Below are 18,437 nucleotides of genomic sequence, written 5' to 3'. Positions count from 1 at the left end.
TTTTTTTTACTATGTTTATCGTATAACATAACATTTACCATCTTAACCAATATTAAGCATATAGCTCATAGGTCTCAAGAACATTCACATTATTGCGCAACCATCACCACATCCGTCTCCAGAACTTTTCACTTTCTCAAACTGAAGTTCTCTCCCCATTAAACAGTAACTCCACATTCCCATCTCCCCCAGCGCCTGGCACCCCCATTCTCCTTTCTGTCTCTGTGAATTTGACAACTCTAGGAACCTCATGGAAGTGGATCATACAGGATTTGTCCTCTGTGTCTGGCTTATTTCACTCAGCATAATGTCTTCCAGGTCCACCCATGTTGTTGCACCATTAACCTAATAGTTTGAATGTTATACGAATATTTTGTGTCTATGCGGAGAACATTAAGAGGGTTAAAACTATTTTAAAATTTAAAAACACTCTGCATACAAGAACGGAGACAAACTGGAAATACATATACCTAAATGTTAATAGTAATGGTGGGTCAACAATTTAATGCACATGTATGATTTTCAACTACAAAAAAATAAACAAAGTGGCAATAACTTTTTTCAAATTCAATTACATTTCACTTTAATTTCAATCCATTCACTTTTTTTTTTTTTGGCCACACCCCGCAACACGTGGAACTTCCCCAACCAGGGATTGAACCTGCACTCCCTGAAGTAGAAGTGTGGGGTCTTAACCACTGGACCACCAGAGAAGTCCAATCCATTCACTTTCTTTTTTTCAATCCATTCACTTTTAAACCCATCCAAGCTGTTTTTCTTTCTCTAGAATCCTCATAGGCAGAGTAACCTTAGGCTGATAGAGCAAGAACAAATTAAACATAACCACAATAACTACATTTCATTTCAAGGAAAGCTGGAAGTCATTTGTGAAACAAAGATCTACTGAACGGTCAAAAACCCTCTGCTGTCAGGCAGAAATGCTGAAGCATTTCCATAATGTTTAAGTAAGTAGGGGTCAAATGCATTACCCTTAACATCAGTATCTCTTAGAGCATCATACAGTAAGTTAGTGATAGATCTAAGACTATCTATCTCTAACTCTTCAAACTACAATGCAAGTAGAAGCATTAAGGCTGCTGGCCTCCTGGCCCTTGGAGCCTTTAAAAGGGAGTTTGGCCCTCACCCTATGATCTAACATATCACTTCCATTCACTGCTTATTTCAGAGTATTAATTTTTTCCAAAAATGTCATCTGTATACCGAAAGAGCTAAAGGAAGTAAGGGTAAATCACCCATGGCCTCCTCCCCCATAACCCTCTAGAATGTAAGGTCAATAAGGGCAAGGATCTTTGTTTTTTCCACTAATATATCCCTAGTACCATGAATATCCCAAACTGTTCACTTTACCCATTCTCCCAATTCAGCGTGAGTTCGTTAAGCAAGCACCTATTGAGTATCTCTACTACCATTATACTAGACCCTGAAAGAATATTTTTTAAATAGTTCCCATCTTTCAAAAGCTTAAAACCTAGTTGCAGAAGTTACATGGATATAGGAAATACAATTGAGCAATGATTCAAGGAAGTAAACAATTGAGCGCAAAACTTCAAGCTACAAAGAAATAATGTAGAATGGTGTAGTCTGAAATGGCCTTCAGCAAAGAGATGGGGGGGAAATGTGGGCCTTGAAGGAAGGGCAGGTTAGGTTTAAACAAGTAGGAAGGGAATTTCAATAACACAATGAACAATGTCCTACTGAAGGCATGAGCTCAGACTGGCCTGAGCAGGCAGAACAAACTGAAGTGGAGAAAGTGAATACAGCCTGGAACAAGACAACAGCAGTGGAGACAAAAAAGGACAAATGCAATAAACCATCGTAGCACTTTCTCCACCTTAACTGCACATTGGAATCTCCTGGGGAACTTTTAAAAATACTGATGCCTGGAACTCAATTTGGTGATTCTGACTTAATTTGGGTACAACCTAGACATCAGGATTTCTAAAAGTTTCTTTTTCAGAAAAAGCTTTTTTTTTTTTTTTGGCTGCGTTGGGTCTTCGTTGCCGCATGTGGGCTTTCTCTAATTGCAGTGAGCAGGCTGCTCATTGCAGTGGCTTCTCTTGTTGCAGAGCACCGGCTCTAGGCACGCGGGCTTTTGTAGCTAGAGCACGCAGGCTCTAGAGCACAGGCTCAGTAGTTGTGGCGCACGGGCTTAGCTGCTCCGCGGCATGTGGGATCTTCCCGGACCAGGGCTTGAACCCGTGTGCCCTGCCTTGGCAGGCAGATTCTTAACCACTGCGCCACCAGGGAAGCCCCCCAGGGATTCTAATGTGCATCCAAAGTTAAGAATCATTGCCTTATCCCACCAACTGTACATTCTGGAAAAATAAAACTTTATTAAATTTTAAAAAGAAAAAGAATCATTGCCTTAGAGGAAACACCAATGTAACTTGATAAGTGGCAACACAGGATGAAGAAGGAAGGCTCAAGAAATTACAAGATTTTTTTAAAAGTATGTATCTATAAAAATCATGACATGACTGAGAGAACCCAGGAAATGAAAAAAAGTAAAAATACGTGAACCTTTCTGGATTTTACCACTCTGTCAACAAAGTTCTAAGTACTGAACCAGTTTTATTAATCCAGACTGTCTCAATTCTCCACATACCATAATTATTTATCTAATATTTTTCAAAAGAAATAATCAAAACTTAAAGTGAATCATTTTTTTAAAATCAAGGTAAAGCTCAATACAAAGATTATAAAATAAATACTCCATTCCAGCTAGAAATAATCTCATCCTCCTTGCAATCCCCATGGTATTTTAGTAGTACCTATGATGGTACTCCCAATAAATGTTCTGTAGAGATGCTGTATGTTTCAGAAGGGAGGGATCAATGCCTCATTCCTCCTTTTACACAGCACACTACTCTGCAGATGACACATACTCAATATGAACTGAGTGACAGGAAGATACTGCCGGTTAAGTTCTGTCACTGGAGGTTCTAACTGTTCTTGAATGCTTCATAAATAAGCAAAAATCTATCCCTAGTTGATTCTGCTTCTTGCAGACCCTTTTACCATTCTAAGCTTTCTTCAAATGTGCTTCATTGCCCTCCCCCTTTATCCTCACTCCATCACTTTTTGACAGGACACAGCCTGATCACTGTTATGTGAGTCAATTCAAGGAAACTAAATATTTTTATCTTTAGAAGAAATGTGTTCAGAAATCATCTTCTAAAATATATTTCTGAATACTGAGAGAATTTCTTTCAAAACCCCCACCATAATCCTTAAATTTCAGCCTGACATCAATCACTGTTCTAGTTTTCACTTACATAATAAAATGTTATGTAAGAGTGCTGTTATGGTCTCCTTATCTTCAGTATAAATGAGTATCTCCCACCATTACTTACATCCATGGCGCAAAATAGAAAGTACTTTTTGTCTGGCATTCTGGGGAGAATCTAGGAGGTACCTCATGATCAGAGATGGCTAGTCCAAGATGCGACCAACCCCAAGACTCAAGGAATATCTTTTAGACTGGTTAGGAAACTCTAGTATGGAGGAATGAGAACAGATTTATCACATACTCTTCCCCACAAAGGCTGTTTTTAAAGTGGTTTCCCAATCATAACTGCATTGGACACTTTCGTACCACTTCAGCACACGATAGTAGATAACTGATTCACATATATGCCATGAGTCTTTGTTTCCCTGAGCCAGTCTTCAAATTATTCATTTTTTTATATTTTCTGATTTTCAGGCTTATATATGCATTTTTAAATGTGTCCCACATTTTCACTGTGACTTATCAACCGCTTTTTCCATTTGATTTAACTAAGCCTCTAATCTCATTTTTCTGAGGTAGACTGCATACGATCAAAACATGGCAATGGCTTAAAAAAATTCAATATGCTTCACTAATTTCACAATATGGTAGAAACAAGATAAACAAAGGAAAGCATTCATCTTCACCCTAGGAATTCCATCATGACTCACCATTATATGTTCACTTATATAAGAACATAAGTGAACAAACAAGATGTATGGCAAATGAACAAATGAGAAAGTACCAAGGAGCTTTTTGTGAAAACTATTAAATAGGGAAAAATCACTAGTGAGAACTAATCTGCATTGTCCTTCTTCCCTTTAAAATGATTTTATATAATTTTTATTTAATTTATTCCTTCTTTGCCACAGTAAAATACTAGGTACAAGGTCTAAACTACACTAACCCTAAACCAGCATTAAATAACTGGAATGAAAGAAGTATTAGGGAAGGAAAAAAGAAGACATTAACAATACAGAAAAGAAATCAACAGATACAGTATTTTCTATGACAAAAAAATTGTCAGGTATCCAATTTCACAGCACTGGTTTTTAAACACAAACCTTAAAAATTAAAAAACACTACTCAGTTCACCTAATACACCTCTCTACTTGGCAATTACTTACTCTTATAGCACTGCACATGGCTTATTCAAATAACTTCATCAACTATGAATATTTTCAGCATTCCATTTTGCCCAAAATTAGATGGCCACCTACATGTGATAATGGAATTTTAGGGGTATTGAAGGTTACTATCCCTAGTAGACACATGCTGAAATATTTAGGTGAAGCAATACAATGTCCGCAACTTACTTTCAAATGTTTCATAAAAATAAAAAAGGTTGTATATGTGTATATATACATATACATGCATATATTTATACACACAAACATGCACATGTATTTACATGTTAATTGGTGAATCTAGATAAAGGGTTGATGGGTGTTCATTATATGATTTCTGTAAGTTTAAAATTTTTCACACCAAAATGTTGGGCAGAAAGGGGGCACTACAGAAAGCCATTTATCCATTCCTTGAAAAATTTTACTCCACCCAAGAGTCAAGAAGCTAAAAACATATTTGACATATATAGTTAAAACATATTTGACATGTATAGTTAAAACATGTATAGTTAAAAGACCTCTTAACATGTATAGTTAAGACCCAACAATTATTATGGAAAACTCCTGTTACTTCAAAGAAAAGTTCTGAAAAACACCTCAGATCCAACATCTGCTATAGAAAATTCCTCTTACTCACGTTGCCCATGTACTCCGAGAGCAGGTCCTGCAAGGCCTGGCGGACAGCATTACACTCTGCCACGATTCTCTCACGCCGGTCATCACGTGTGCAGGATGAATCAGCCATGAGGGCAGCCCCACTAATGATGCTTTCCAGGCGCTCCTCCAGGGAAGGCCTAAAGCGCTCCTCGCTGAAGCTCAAGGGGTCCACAATGATTTGTTTCTGCAAAGGAAGCATTATTGAATGCTAGTGTAATCTCTATCCCCTCCAATATTCAAGAAGGTGAGGAAAGTGTTGATTAGGAACACCAATATATAACATAAAAATTCCAATGCCTGAAACAAAGTTATACTTCTTGGCAGATGAGGGGCATCCCACACAAGTTGGCCTATGGTGGATTACTTCTCAAAGAAGACGCTGGAAGCAATACTATCCAGCGGAATGGGGCCTGAATAAGGTACAATACCACAAATGCAAACAGAAATATGTCGGCATAAAAATCATGTTCACATTACTTAATCTGAACATCTAAAGGTCAGCCTATGCAGTAATAGTAAGTTACCAAATGAGAATTACAAGGAAAATAAACATTAGCACTCTTGTTCTTTTCTATGTACTGAGTATAAAACTGCTACATGACGTTAGCAGAACTGTTTCACCACAAAAAATAAATAAAAACAAAACACTGACTTCTGTCTTCAAAGTTTCAGAAAGTAATGAATTTATAATCAATTTCAATTTTCTTCATCTTATACATTTCATTAAAGCTTATAAACAATTCAGTCTCAAATTTATCCTGTTAATTCCAAACTAGAGACTTGCTTTGCTGAAAGACCTCCAGGTATTCTGTAAGAGATGACAGGAACCTGTCCCAACAAAGCCACTCTCTGAGGTACAACTGCCCGCAAAAGAATAAATCCTTCCTCTGTCTTCCCTTCACTCCCCTGACTCCACTTAAATCCAGCTTTACCACTGATGAGTGAGGTCAGGTCACAAGTAAGCTATACGTACTAGGTCAAACATCAACACCCCCAGGACAAGATCTACTGGCCTTCCTCAAACTTCTCCACTTGATACAATTTATCCTTACACCAATAAATGTCTGTACAAATATTTTGCCTTTAATTTTTCTTTATACTAACTATGCTCTTATTGATCTCAGTTTAAATGCCAAGTTTTTTCTCTAAAAAAAGCTTGCCCTTTTCCAATAAGTACACGTCTTCTTTCCCTTCCAAAGAACCGTCAGTTTCAAAATTAAACATACAATTCCTTCGGTTTATTATTAACCTACACTTTAGCTGATTATTTTTTTACCAGATTAAGTTACTGCAGTATTTCTCTGGTCAAAACTGAATACATAACATCTTCTTCTCAATGACCAACAGGAATGAAGAATGAATGGTCAAAGAATTTTAACATAGAGTCATAGAACTTCAACAGACCTGTAACCGTTTAGTCCAACCCTGTCATTTTATGAATGAAGTTTCACTGTAGCCTTAAGAGGTTAAGTGACCTCTGATAGACATTACTCAACTTAGGGCAAAATGTAATCTGTACCGCCTTGAAGGGGGCAGTACCTAATACTACCAAATTTGAAGGGGAAAAACAACAGTGCCAGTTAATTGTAAGATATATCTTAAGAGTTTGCCATAAAGTCATTTAATGTTTAAGGCTCCAGGGTAAAAATTCAGTTCTAACATCATGGTCTTTAGGCTTAATACTGTCTTTACCCAAGACAAAGTAAAGGGGTGAGACAAAGGAAAGAAAAGTAAAGACCAGAAAAAACTGTTAAAATGCACTCCATTATATTGATTCTATACCTCAAAGCACTCCTGCTAATGAAAGGATGCTGGTCACCTGGAAGGCAATTTTCCCTTATGTTAATTAAAAAAAAAATAACATAACAGTTGGTCTAAAAAAACAAACAGAAAAAAAACCACTTTAAAAAAAATCTTAAACTGCTGCCATCTACTGGAAGCCATGGGGCATTGTGGGTAGGAATTTAAAACCATAAAACACACGCCCAAAAATTAAGATTAAAGTTGATACATAGGATAGTGTATACACAGAATATATACACAGAACAGATCTGGGGCATCATCTATAAAAGGTAATTATATGGCATTATGCTAAGGAAGTATTTTAATCCTAAATTTGCTTCCACTTGATTAAATTTTGTCTATTATTTAGTCATTGAGAAGAGAAGTGTATCTAGGCAGACAAGTCAGATTAAGATGACAGCACTTCTGCCGTAGTCACTTATGATGTGTCTGTATCTCTCACTGACTGTGAGCCCCTGGAGGGCAGAGCCTAAGTGCACTTTGCCTCTGTATCTCCCAGAACTTCATATCTACCAGAAGGTTAAAGTCTTGATTGAAATGAACCAAATTCATATCTTCACCAAAGAATGACCTCATAGGAAACACAAGTTGCATAAAAGAATTCAGAAGATTAAAACTAAAAAAGAAAAGAGAAGGGAAGGAGAAGAGGAAGAGGAAGGGGAGGGGGAAGAAAAGATAAAATGCTTTAGGCCAAGTCAAGGTCAAGTAGACTGATGGTTCATAAAATCTCTTTCAACTTAGACTACAAATCTAAGGAGAAATTGAGCTTTCATGAGAAACCTTGATCACATTTCCCCAGAAATCTGTTAACTTTGAGGGATGGTCAAGAGCCTGTAGTCTCCTCCCAAGTATAACTTACATCAAAGTTATTGAGGGCATATGCCAGTTCTCCTCCTCCACCCTGGTGCTGGGAGGCATCATCTGATGCAGTAGCCTGGGCGGCATTAGAAATGCCTGTGACCGCCTGCTGCAGCTGCTTATATATCAGGTCTCTGTTGGCCTTATAGGCTGCGACATCAGGGTGCTGTAGGCATGCCTGGGATGCAGTATAGAGGATTGGAATGTTTTTCTGCAGGATTCCTCTGGCTGCAGCCATCTGATCACGATGGCCCATATCTTTCAGTTCCTACAAGAGTAAAACAAGAATATGGGTTCTACTCATAAAAATTTGTCAGTGAATTCTGAAAAGTTAGAATTTCTACTAATTAGACAATATTTTCATTAACAGCCTGGCTTGAAAGTTCATCACAAAGGAGGCAGTATGGCTTAGTAGGTAAGAGTTCAAACTTTTCCAAAACACACAGACCTGAATTTGAATCTCCAGCTCTAATTTTTACTATTATGATCCTATTTAAACTCTCCATCCTCAGTTTCACCTTCTGTAAAATAGGAGCAATAATATTACCTCTTACAATTGTCTTGAGGATTAAATGGAACAATGCATGTAAAGCATCCAGAACAGCACTAAATAAAAAACTAAACAAAACTGACTAGCATCTTGATTACAACTTTATAAAGATGGATGTACCTATTCCAACCAAAATAGAAAAATCAGAGACACATTTAAACACAGTAAAACTTATTAAGAGGATTTCTTTTTTATTAACTTATAAAAGTTCACTGAAAGATTTTTATGAAATTTGGGATGGGATACCACAAGTTTACACAAACTACGCAAACCAGCCAGGTGAGGATGTGGCAGGCTGTTCTCCCAAGTACAGAACATCTCCCCTCCCACATCCCAAAGACCACCTTAGGACCCGGATTATTAAGGCATAAAGCTGAGGCTCATGGACTCCATGACTTTAATCCAAAAGGTTTGTATTTCACTGTAATACTCTATAGACATGTAGTCTTAGGTGAAACTGTCCTTTTTCAATTTCCTCTACCCCATAATTATAATTCAGAGTTAAAAGGATTTGAGGTTCCTAACATGGTTTCAACTACCAGCATCTACTTGGTAAACTGGGTGAATATGCTAAGTGATAATTAAGTGATACCAATAATAAGCAAGATGGAAAGGGGGTATTTCTGGTACCCCTATGTTACTGCAATTACTCAGAGAAAACTAAGTCTTCAGTAAATGTGGACTGCCACCACAGAAGAGAAATATAAGTGATAACCATAACTGACCACCAACTGTTCCAACTCTATTTTACGTGTGATCCTAGAATTTCAATGTTAATGTCACCAACTGAATCCTAGAGTACAAATTTAAATGTTTTTAAAATGAGTATTACATGTACAAACAGTAAGAGAAAACTGACTTAGAAAGGCCAAAGTCAATTACTCAACTTAAAGTCTGACAGCTGTTTAATGGCTCATCTTTCTAAATGAGTTCCTGATTAAGCATTAGAACACCAAACCTCCTCCCTTTTCCTGAAACTTCATCTCACTATATGTTTTAGGTTTGCATCTTTATTCAAACCTTGTATAATATGACAGCTTACTTTTCCTCCTAGAATTCTTCTCTCATTTGTAATCTGAATTTGCAAGCAATAGCACACAGCACTCCAAATGCCCTGTAGCACCATACATTAGGCTAAATATTCATAAACAGGACCCTGTGGATTTTGAGAATCAGTGATCATTTCAAGACTCAAGCTATGACAGGTGGTTGGGGCTCACCATTATGCTTAAACAGCTGGTGCACGTGTTCTGTATGGCATTGTCTAAATGTCTTGCCCTCACCACAACCTCAGGGACTTTTAAGTTTTCTAAGGAGGCATTTGCGTTTAAGCAGTTAATAATGTCCTTTGTTTTATAAAATGTTTTGCAATCAATTTTGGCATTCTTCCTAAGTATCTATAACCTAGATATCAGTACAGCCTCTTGTAAAGGTTAGCAAAGACACTTGTGGTCACCTAAAGTTATAATAGGTGCCAAAATTACTATTCAACATCTGACTTTCCTAAAGCCGCTGCCTGGCCTGGTATGATAAACTCCTACCTTTCCAAAGACTACATCAGGTTCAATACTCAGAAATAGGACCCCATGGATTTAGAGAGTCGACGATCATTTCAACTATGACAAAGGTCTAGGGCTCACCATCATGCGTAAACAGCTAGTGTACATGTTCTGTGTGGCATTTTCTAAATGTCTTGCCCTCATCTCAATGTATCTTTGATAGACTTCTTTTACAAGTACGGGGGATATATTTTAATCTATGATGAAAATGACAGCCACCATCGTTTGTCCTAACTGCTAAGGTGTTCTATTTTCTCTCTTTAGAATTGCTTTTGCCATAGGACAAAGAAACTAGGTTTTGTTAAGATAGGAAAATAGACATTATCACAAGGCAGCACGACTTACTATAATAATGATCAATCATAAGAATTCTTTTCAAGATATATAGTCCTGATAAGTAACCCAGATTAGTGAAAAAAAGCGAGCTATTAAGCAGTGTAATAGATTACTTAGAAAATTATAGAGTTCCTTGGTCTACTTCAGCCTTCATGATTCACCAATCTGACCAATCCAGTTATATTTCGAACAGACTCAGGAACAAACAGAAAACATAAAGTGGAAATGACCCCTTTCAACATAATTCGGACCAACTATCACATGCAGTGACCAAGAAACAGAAGCTAAATTCTAAGCAATCCATAACAATTTCTAACCAAGACCTGGAAATTCAAGTGAAAGTTTCCTCTCATGTCCCTCTTAACAATATAAAACTGTAGCCATAGATACTTTTTTTTTGGCCACACCGCGCAGCATACAGAATCTTAGTTCCCCAACCAGGGATCGAACTCCGTGACCCCCCCACAGAGTCTTAACCACTGGACAGCTAGGGAAGTCCCCACAGATACTTTTGATCAGATGTCTTCTCTTGGATTCAAATGACTATACTTAAAGAAATGGTCCATGGTCAAACCCATCCAGTACAGGTGATTTACACATAAAACAGTGGCAGTACTATCCATTACCAATTTGTCTGTTCAGGCTTTCAGAAAAATAATCATGAAAGAGTTCACAGACTAGGTAAGAAGCACAACATTTTTACCAAACCTATTTCAACAAACTCATGTACCTGGGTGGGTAGATTGTAAACATCAAAGTATTCCATCTTTAGCATATTGGGGAGGCAGAATTGAAAATGTAAGGCAGAGGTAGTCCTCTTCACAGGAACCAGGGTGGATTCTGGCAGATCCTTACCTCTGCCATCCATTTCACCCTTACAGTCAAATAAGAGCCTGCAGCCTAATAGAAATTCAAAACTTCTAGTCAGCAAATAATATTCTAGCCCAAGAAAGTAACAGATTATGGTCACACACAGAATCCCATTCCAGGATGGATCTGCAGTACAGCAAAATGGGTTATTCTCTCTTTAGTTAAACAAATATTTATTGAACACTATTGTATCCAGGCAATGTTCTAGGCATTAGGGATTATAGTAGCAGTTTAAACAAAATCCCTGTCCTCTGGAGCCAGACAAGCCTAGGTTCAAAACCTGGCTCCACCACTTACTAGATGAATGTCCATGCCAAATTACTTAACCTCTCTATGCTACATACAGTTCCTTCACGTATAAAAACTAATATCTGATCAATTATAGGATCTACCTTATACTGTTTTTGTAAAAATTAAACAAATTCGTGTTTATCAAGGAACTGTAACAGTGTTTAGCACATAGTAAACACCTTTTTAAAGTTATTCATTATTATTTTCAGCAACATCCTCACCCCCACGCCATGTTCCAGAAAAACCTTAGAGACAAATAGGTAAATCCCAGAGTGCCTGTATATCTCATAAGGTTCAACATTTCCTCACTGGGTGGCTGTTGCTTAAATGGTACAAGGGAGGCTAAAGCATCCAAGTACACACATCACATCCAAATACTGCTCTTGAGGAAACACCCTTTTTCTAGACTAGGGCTGCCTGCAAATATAAAAGGCTTGATGAGGAGGTAAATTATTATACACCAAACCCGGGAAGAGAAGGAAAGGTCAAAGGTGAAAATAGTCCAGAGTACTAAGCATACAGCAGTAGAGGAATTCTGCCAGAAAACACATGTGCAAAATTGTGACCAGTAACTGAAGGAGGCCAATGGGCAGTATCTAAAAGGGAGCATGAAATTTCCACCAGGCTGTTACTTTAGGATAAAATGAGTTGAGTTTAATTCCCAAAAACAGCACTAGTTTATAGAAATATACACCAAGGCCCAGGCCCTATAAAAAGTCACTTTACGATCAGAAGGCACACAGGCACCCACAGCCAGCCTATTCAACAAATTCTACTGTAGGAGGCTAAGGCTAAAGGTTAAAGAATTAGGTCCAAGGAAAACTATAAATGACCATGACATACTACAAACCCAAGACAAACTTTAAAACGTATCACTCAAGATACCAGCAGAGGGACTTCCCTGGTGGTCCCAATGGTTAAGAATCCACCTTCCAATGCAGGGGACGCGCGTTCAATCCCTGGTCTGGGAACGAAGATCCCACATGTCGCGGGGCAACTAAGTCTATGCACCACAACTAGAGAGCCCAAGTGCCGCAACTAAGACCCAACGCAGGCAAACAAATTAATTAATTAATTAATTTTAAAAAAAAAGATACCCACAGAAAACAGATGGTAAAATCAAGCTGGGCAATTCAAAGATGGTTTAGGGACTATGCTACAAAAGGTATGGGCAAAGTTCAGGAAAACCACAGGCTATTAGGGCACTTAGGCCCAAAGAGACAAAACGAGGCAGCAGTTACCAGAACCCAGGAAGTGAGGTGTGGGGAGAATACCACCCAAGAGAGGCTATGACTTTTAGCAACCCAGGGCAACCAGCAGGGAGGGATAAAACCCTATCCTCACTGTCCTCTGATCTCCTAATAGCGCTCCCAGTGGCCAACCCAATCAGAAGCCAGAGAGCAAAGAAGCCCCTGGATGCAGTCCAGACAGGTCAGGTCCCTGGGGCAGAGAGCAGGGTGACCAAGGTCAGAAAACAGACATGGAGGTGCTAACAGAAGATCATCTGGCATGTTAACTAATAATTTCAAGATTTTTATGACATCTTATTTGGGAAATGTTTGAAATTCACTACTTTTTTTTTTTTTTTTTTTAAATACACCAGGGATTATGAAGGAACTCTTCATGGATTCATGGCACACAGAATTAAAACTCAGGCAGCATTACTTTCCAGTAAGTTTCTCCAGTAGCATACAAAATTCTGGACTATTATTGTGTTTATCTCAAGAACATCATCAATTTACTTATTCCACCATTTTGCAAAGATATGCAGTAGTGTCAGTCTAAATGTTCTCACTTTCCTCAAATAATATTAAGTCTTGGGGCTTCTCTGGTGGCGCAGTGGTTGAGAGTCCGCCTGCCGATGCAAGGGACACGGGTTCGTGCCCCGGTCCGGGAAGATCCCACATGCCGCCATGTGGCTGGGCCCGTGAGCCATGGCTGCTGAGCCTGCGCGTCCGGAGCCTGTGCTCCGCAACGGGAGAGGCCACAACAGTGAGAGGCCCGCATACCGCAAAAATAAAAAATAGTAAGTCTTCATAAGTCAAAATCAGACTAGGTTTTAAGACAGTAAGACTATTCACCAAACTTTATTTTTTAAATATAACTAACATTCATTTCACATATTCAAAAGAGAACTTATATCAAGAATGTTAAGTAAAATAAATTGTGAACATAATTTGGCCAGCTTGCCATATTTATAAAATTACCATACTATCATACAACAAGTTCTTCTTCGGATCAGTCAGCCCCAGCAAAAAGAAAAAAACTCTCTTGCACTATTGGTGGGAATGTAAATTGATACAGCCACTATGGAGAACATTATGGACGCTCCTTAAAAAACTAAAAATGGAATTACCATATGACCCAGCAATCCCACTACTGGGCATATACCCAGAGAAAACCATAATTCAAAAAGACACATGCACCCCAAAGTTCATTGCAGCACTATTTACAAGAGCCAGGTCATGGAAACAACCTAGATGCCCATCGACAGACGAATGAATAAAGAAGATGTGGTACACATATACAATGGAATATTACTCAGCCATAAAAAGGAACGAAATTGGGTCATTTGTAGAGACGTAGATGGATCTAGAGACTGTCATGCAGAGTGAAGTAAGTCAGAAAGAGAAAAACAAATATATATTAACACATATATGTGGAACCTAGAAAAATGGTACAGATGAACCAGTTTGCAGGGCAGAAATAGAGACACAGATGTAGAGAACAAATGTATGGACACCAAAGGGGGGAAGTGGCGGGGCGGGGTGGGGGGGGTGTGATGAATTGGGAGATTGGGATTGACATATATACACCAATATGTATAAAATGGATACGTAATAAGAACCTGTAGAATTCAAAAAGAAAAACCTACTTGTGATTTATGTGATGGAAACATAAGCCAACACAAGGACAAATGATAAAAGCACACTGAGCCTATACTAACTAAATTACTCAGGCAATACAACAAATCTAGCTATATTATCAAGTGTAATATTAAGTACTGGAAATGTAAAACCAGGGTGTCATATGTACAGATTCAGTCTGATCACACCTTACAGCTTAAAATATGAGCAATAACTACTATTCACCAACTGCCCACTGCTGAGGGCCTACTGAGTGTCTGGCACTATATTAAATACTTCACACACATTCTTTAATTTAATTCTCTCAACCCTGTGGGGTAGAATTTTATACTAATGTAAATGTAACCAAATGAAAGCTGAAGTCTCCAAAGCTGAGGCTGTCATATATTGGACATTTACAGTATTGACCCCATGTTCCTCATGCCTGTCAGAGTTCTATTCTCAGGAAGGCTACCACTGTCACAGACAAGAAGGCAGATCTTCATTACTCTGAGTCAGATAGAGTTAACTGCTTTCCTCTTACCAATGATTAGTAAGGAATGGGTATGTTATACAATCCATATTTAGGGCGAATCTGTTAGAGGCTTCTAGATCATTTGCTTATAACGAGAGACATATGGAAGAAACAGTCTTTTTTTCTCACTGGACATATTGATGCGTGCAAATGTCATACCTAGAGCTTCTACAGCCATCCAGTGCCAGGCACACTGAAGATGGTAAATGCTGGAAAATGTCAAGAAACTGAATGCTTGATGATACTGCAAAGCCTTTAAATTTAACAACCCTGAAGTCACTTAACCTAACTTGGGGCTTCTAATTAGTGAGAATATAAACCCCTCAATGTTCAAGCAGTTTTGGAGCTGGGTTTTCTGTAAACTGCAGCATAAAATATTTTAACCAATACAGGTATTGGCTAACAATAATAAGAATTCGGGACTTCCCTGGTGGCGCAGTGGTTAAGAATCCGCCTGCCAATGCAGGGGACACGGGTTCGAGCCCTGGTCCAGGAAGATCCCACATGCTGCAGAGCAACTAAGCCCGTGAGCCACAACTACTGAGCCTGCGTGGCACAACTACTGAAGCCCATGCGCCTAGAGCCCGTGCTCCGCAACAAAAGAAGCCCGAGCACCACAATGAAGAGTAGCCCCTGCTCGCCGCAACTAGAGAAAGCCCGCACGCAGCAATGAAGACCCAACGCAGCCAAAAATTAATTAATTAATTAAAAAGAAAAAGAATTCATCTACTCAGCGCTCTTTAAAAATAAGAATAGCACAAGCTTGACCAGGACTATGGAAATTATAAGAGCTGGATGGTGACACATGCATCCCCCCTAAGGAACACACATCTAACACACAGCATCCAGGAAGGGCACAGGGAAGACTTCAAGCACCCCAACAGCAAAATGCCAAAGGGCTAGCAAAGGCTGGAAAAATAAGAACACTGATCCACATACCACACAACACAAATTCCTAACACTATGAAAACTACTTGAATGGTAAGAAACACTTTAAAAGTTATAAAATATGGAGGGGGAGGTACTTTCTGGTATAGAAGTAATTCCAATGTTTTGACTAGTTTAAGGTTTTTAAAAGTTTGAATTAAACTCCACCACCAACTCAAGTTCATCCTTGAACACAGAGAACAAAAGCCTATCACTTCTCCAGACACTATCACAAACTGCTAAGCTACCTAAAGTAAAATTTTCACAGGAATCAAAATAGGAGCAAAACATGAATACAACTCAATACTAACTTTATTAACAATACTGAAAGGACACATCATAAACTAAATATTTTAATGGAACTATATTAGCAGAGGGAGATATTGGTACCTTTTGAAAACTTAGGTAAAATCGATTTTTCCCACTAGGTAATAATATAAACAACTTAAATGTATCCCCAAATCATGGTTGTACCTGTTGTCTTTTGGCTGCCATAATGTTCAGCTTATCCACTTCAGGTTTCAGGGCCTTATATTGTATTCCCAAGTCCTGTTCATTGCCAGCATTCCTCAGTTTCAAGATACCATCTTCTACCTATAAAACACACACCCCCAAAAGAAAAATTCTCAACAATACAAGTCTGTACATAAAGAAGATCTAGAATTTTTTATTCCTTTCGACAGCTACTCACGTAGCAATCCAAACTTCCTCTTCAATTTACATGGTCCTCAAACATTTGAGCAGCTACTACATGGGAGTTTTATGGGAGGTGGGGAAGGACAGCATTATTGTGACTTCCATCTAAAAGGATACAATTTAACATATCTTGATTTCTCAACTCTGGAACTCTACTGGTACAAGGAAATGTTTAATCACTACCACAAAAAGGGAAGGAGTCGAAACAAAACCTTTTCTGCAAATTCTTTATTAGAACAAAGACAACACAGGTTCACAGCAGAGCCAGTATGATGTTCACTTGGAACAGAGGAGTGAGTGGAAATTAAAAACATTCCTGGTCCATTTAGGTAAACCAAGTTCAAAACCAAACCAGGGCTTCCCTGGTGGCGCAGTGGTTGAGAGTCTGCCTGCCGATGCAGGGGACACGGGTTCGTGCCCCGGTCCGGGAAGATCCCACATGCCGTGGAGCGGCTGGGCCCGTGAGCCATGGCCACTGAGCCTGCGCGTCCGGAGCCTGTGCTCCGCAACAGGAGAGGCCACAACAGTGAGAGGCCTGCGTACCGCAAAAAAAAAAAAAAAAAAAAAACCAAACCAAACCAAACCCTAAGAAATGTTGAACTAAGTATGGCCAGCAGCAGCCTCGCTGTGATAGAACAAATTACAGACACAGGCCTATACTTACAACTTTCAGCTGAACAAGTAATTTGTAGACATCTGCCATGTCAGCCAAAATAAGCAGCCGGGTAACAGCAGAGAGCAAAGCTCGAGCTGCCCGAACCATGTTGCCACGCTTCACGGAAGAGCAGGGATCATCTGCAAACTCTCCGGCAGCACTCTTCATCAAATCACCTGTTTTACAGAATAGAAAAACAAACTCAGCAGAATGAACCAAATAACTGGTCTACATTTTAAAAAAATAAAAATAATTCAAACTTTGTATATTTCATGTGCAGAATTTAGTTTAAGGATTTTTATTTTTGTTGTTTTGTTTTCTAGCTGTCCCTAAGAAAAAGCACCTTCATACATCCCTGGTAAAAGCACAATATCTAGAAAGTGATTTAGCACTAATGTATCAAGAGCCTTAAAAATACTTCTTTCCATTGATCTAATAATACTCCTTTCCAAGAAGGACCATTATATGTATCCTAATGGAAAAAAAAAAAATTCAAGATTTGAATGGGAGAAAAAAATGGATCTAATGCAATCTACCCTCACATCCACAAAATGATACAGAAACACAGCAACCATTATGTAGGACCATCATACTTCATTAACCATCACAACTACCTAATGCATACAGCTCAAACAGAAACTCACTGGTATGTTCAGTCACTGACTCATTCATTTTCCTCATAGCAAAACACTTTCAACAGCTCAAATGCTCAACCAAGCATCTAGTTAAGTAAATTATGGTAAAGCCTACAATTGACTATTATGCAAATATTAACACATATATGGGAAAAAATGTTAAAGCTTATGATGAAACCTTAAGCAGAAAAAATAAAAGATGAAATGATAAATGTATGTAATCTGTGTTTAAAAAATACAGAAAAGACTGGAGTCAAAAGACAAACAGGGGGCTTCCCTGGTGGCGCAGTGGTTGAGAGTCCGTCTGCCGATGCGGGGGACGCGGGGATGCGGGTTCGCGTCCCGGTCCGGGAGGATCCCCTGTGCCGCGAAGCGGCTGGGCCCATGAGCCATGGCCGCTGGGCCTGCGCGTCCGGAACCTGTGCTCCGCACAGGGAGAAGCCGCGACAGCGGGAGGCCCGCGTACGGCAAAAAAAAAAAAAAAAAAAAAAAGACAAATAGGGACTTCCCTGGTGGTCCAGGGTAAAGAATCCGCCTTCCAATGCAGGGGACGCAGGTTTGATCCCTGGTCGGGGAACTGAGATCCCACATGCCGTGGGGCAACTGAGCCCGTGTGCCACAACTATTGAACTCAAGCGCCTCAACAAGAGAGCCCAAGTGCCACAAACCACAGAGTCCAAGTGCCCTGGAGCCCGCATGCCACAACCAGAGAGAGAAAACCCACACACCACAACTTGAGAGAAGCCCATGGGCCGCAAAGAAAGATCCGCATGCCTCAACGAAGATCCCGCGTGCGGCAACTA

The 18,437-nt window shown here is 39.2% G+C and overlaps 1 protein-coding gene across 1 annotated transcript in view; it reads right to left on the bottom strand.

Annotated features, from left to right (window-relative positions):
• CTNNA1 (catenin alpha 1) overlaps window positions 1-18,437 on the bottom strand; it is a 178,948-nt gene that overhangs the window by 99,569 nt on the left and 60,942 nt on the right. The window contains exons 4-7 of the mRNA XM_067731886.1: window positions 17,009-17,175; window positions 16,123-16,242; window positions 7,736-8,002; window positions 5,054-5,257 (exon numbers count right to left, since the gene is read on the bottom strand). Coding sequence (XP_067587987.1) covers window positions 5,054-5,257; window positions 7,736-8,002; window positions 16,123-16,242; window positions 17,009-17,175 — 758 coding nt within the window. The remainder of the gene's footprint in view (window positions 1-5,053; window positions 5,258-7,735; window positions 8,003-16,122; window positions 16,243-17,008; window positions 17,176-18,437) is intronic.

This window comes from Pseudorca crassidens, chromosome 3 (assembly GCF_039906515.1).
Source record: "Pseudorca crassidens isolate mPseCra1 chromosome 3, mPseCra1.hap1, whole genome shotgun sequence".
Lineage (NCBI taxonomy): Eukaryota > Metazoa > Chordata > Mammalia > Artiodactyla > Delphinidae > Pseudorca > Pseudorca crassidens.
The sequence above is the reverse complement of the archived record's forward strand: the minus strand, read 5'-3'. Positions and strand labels throughout refer to the sequence as shown.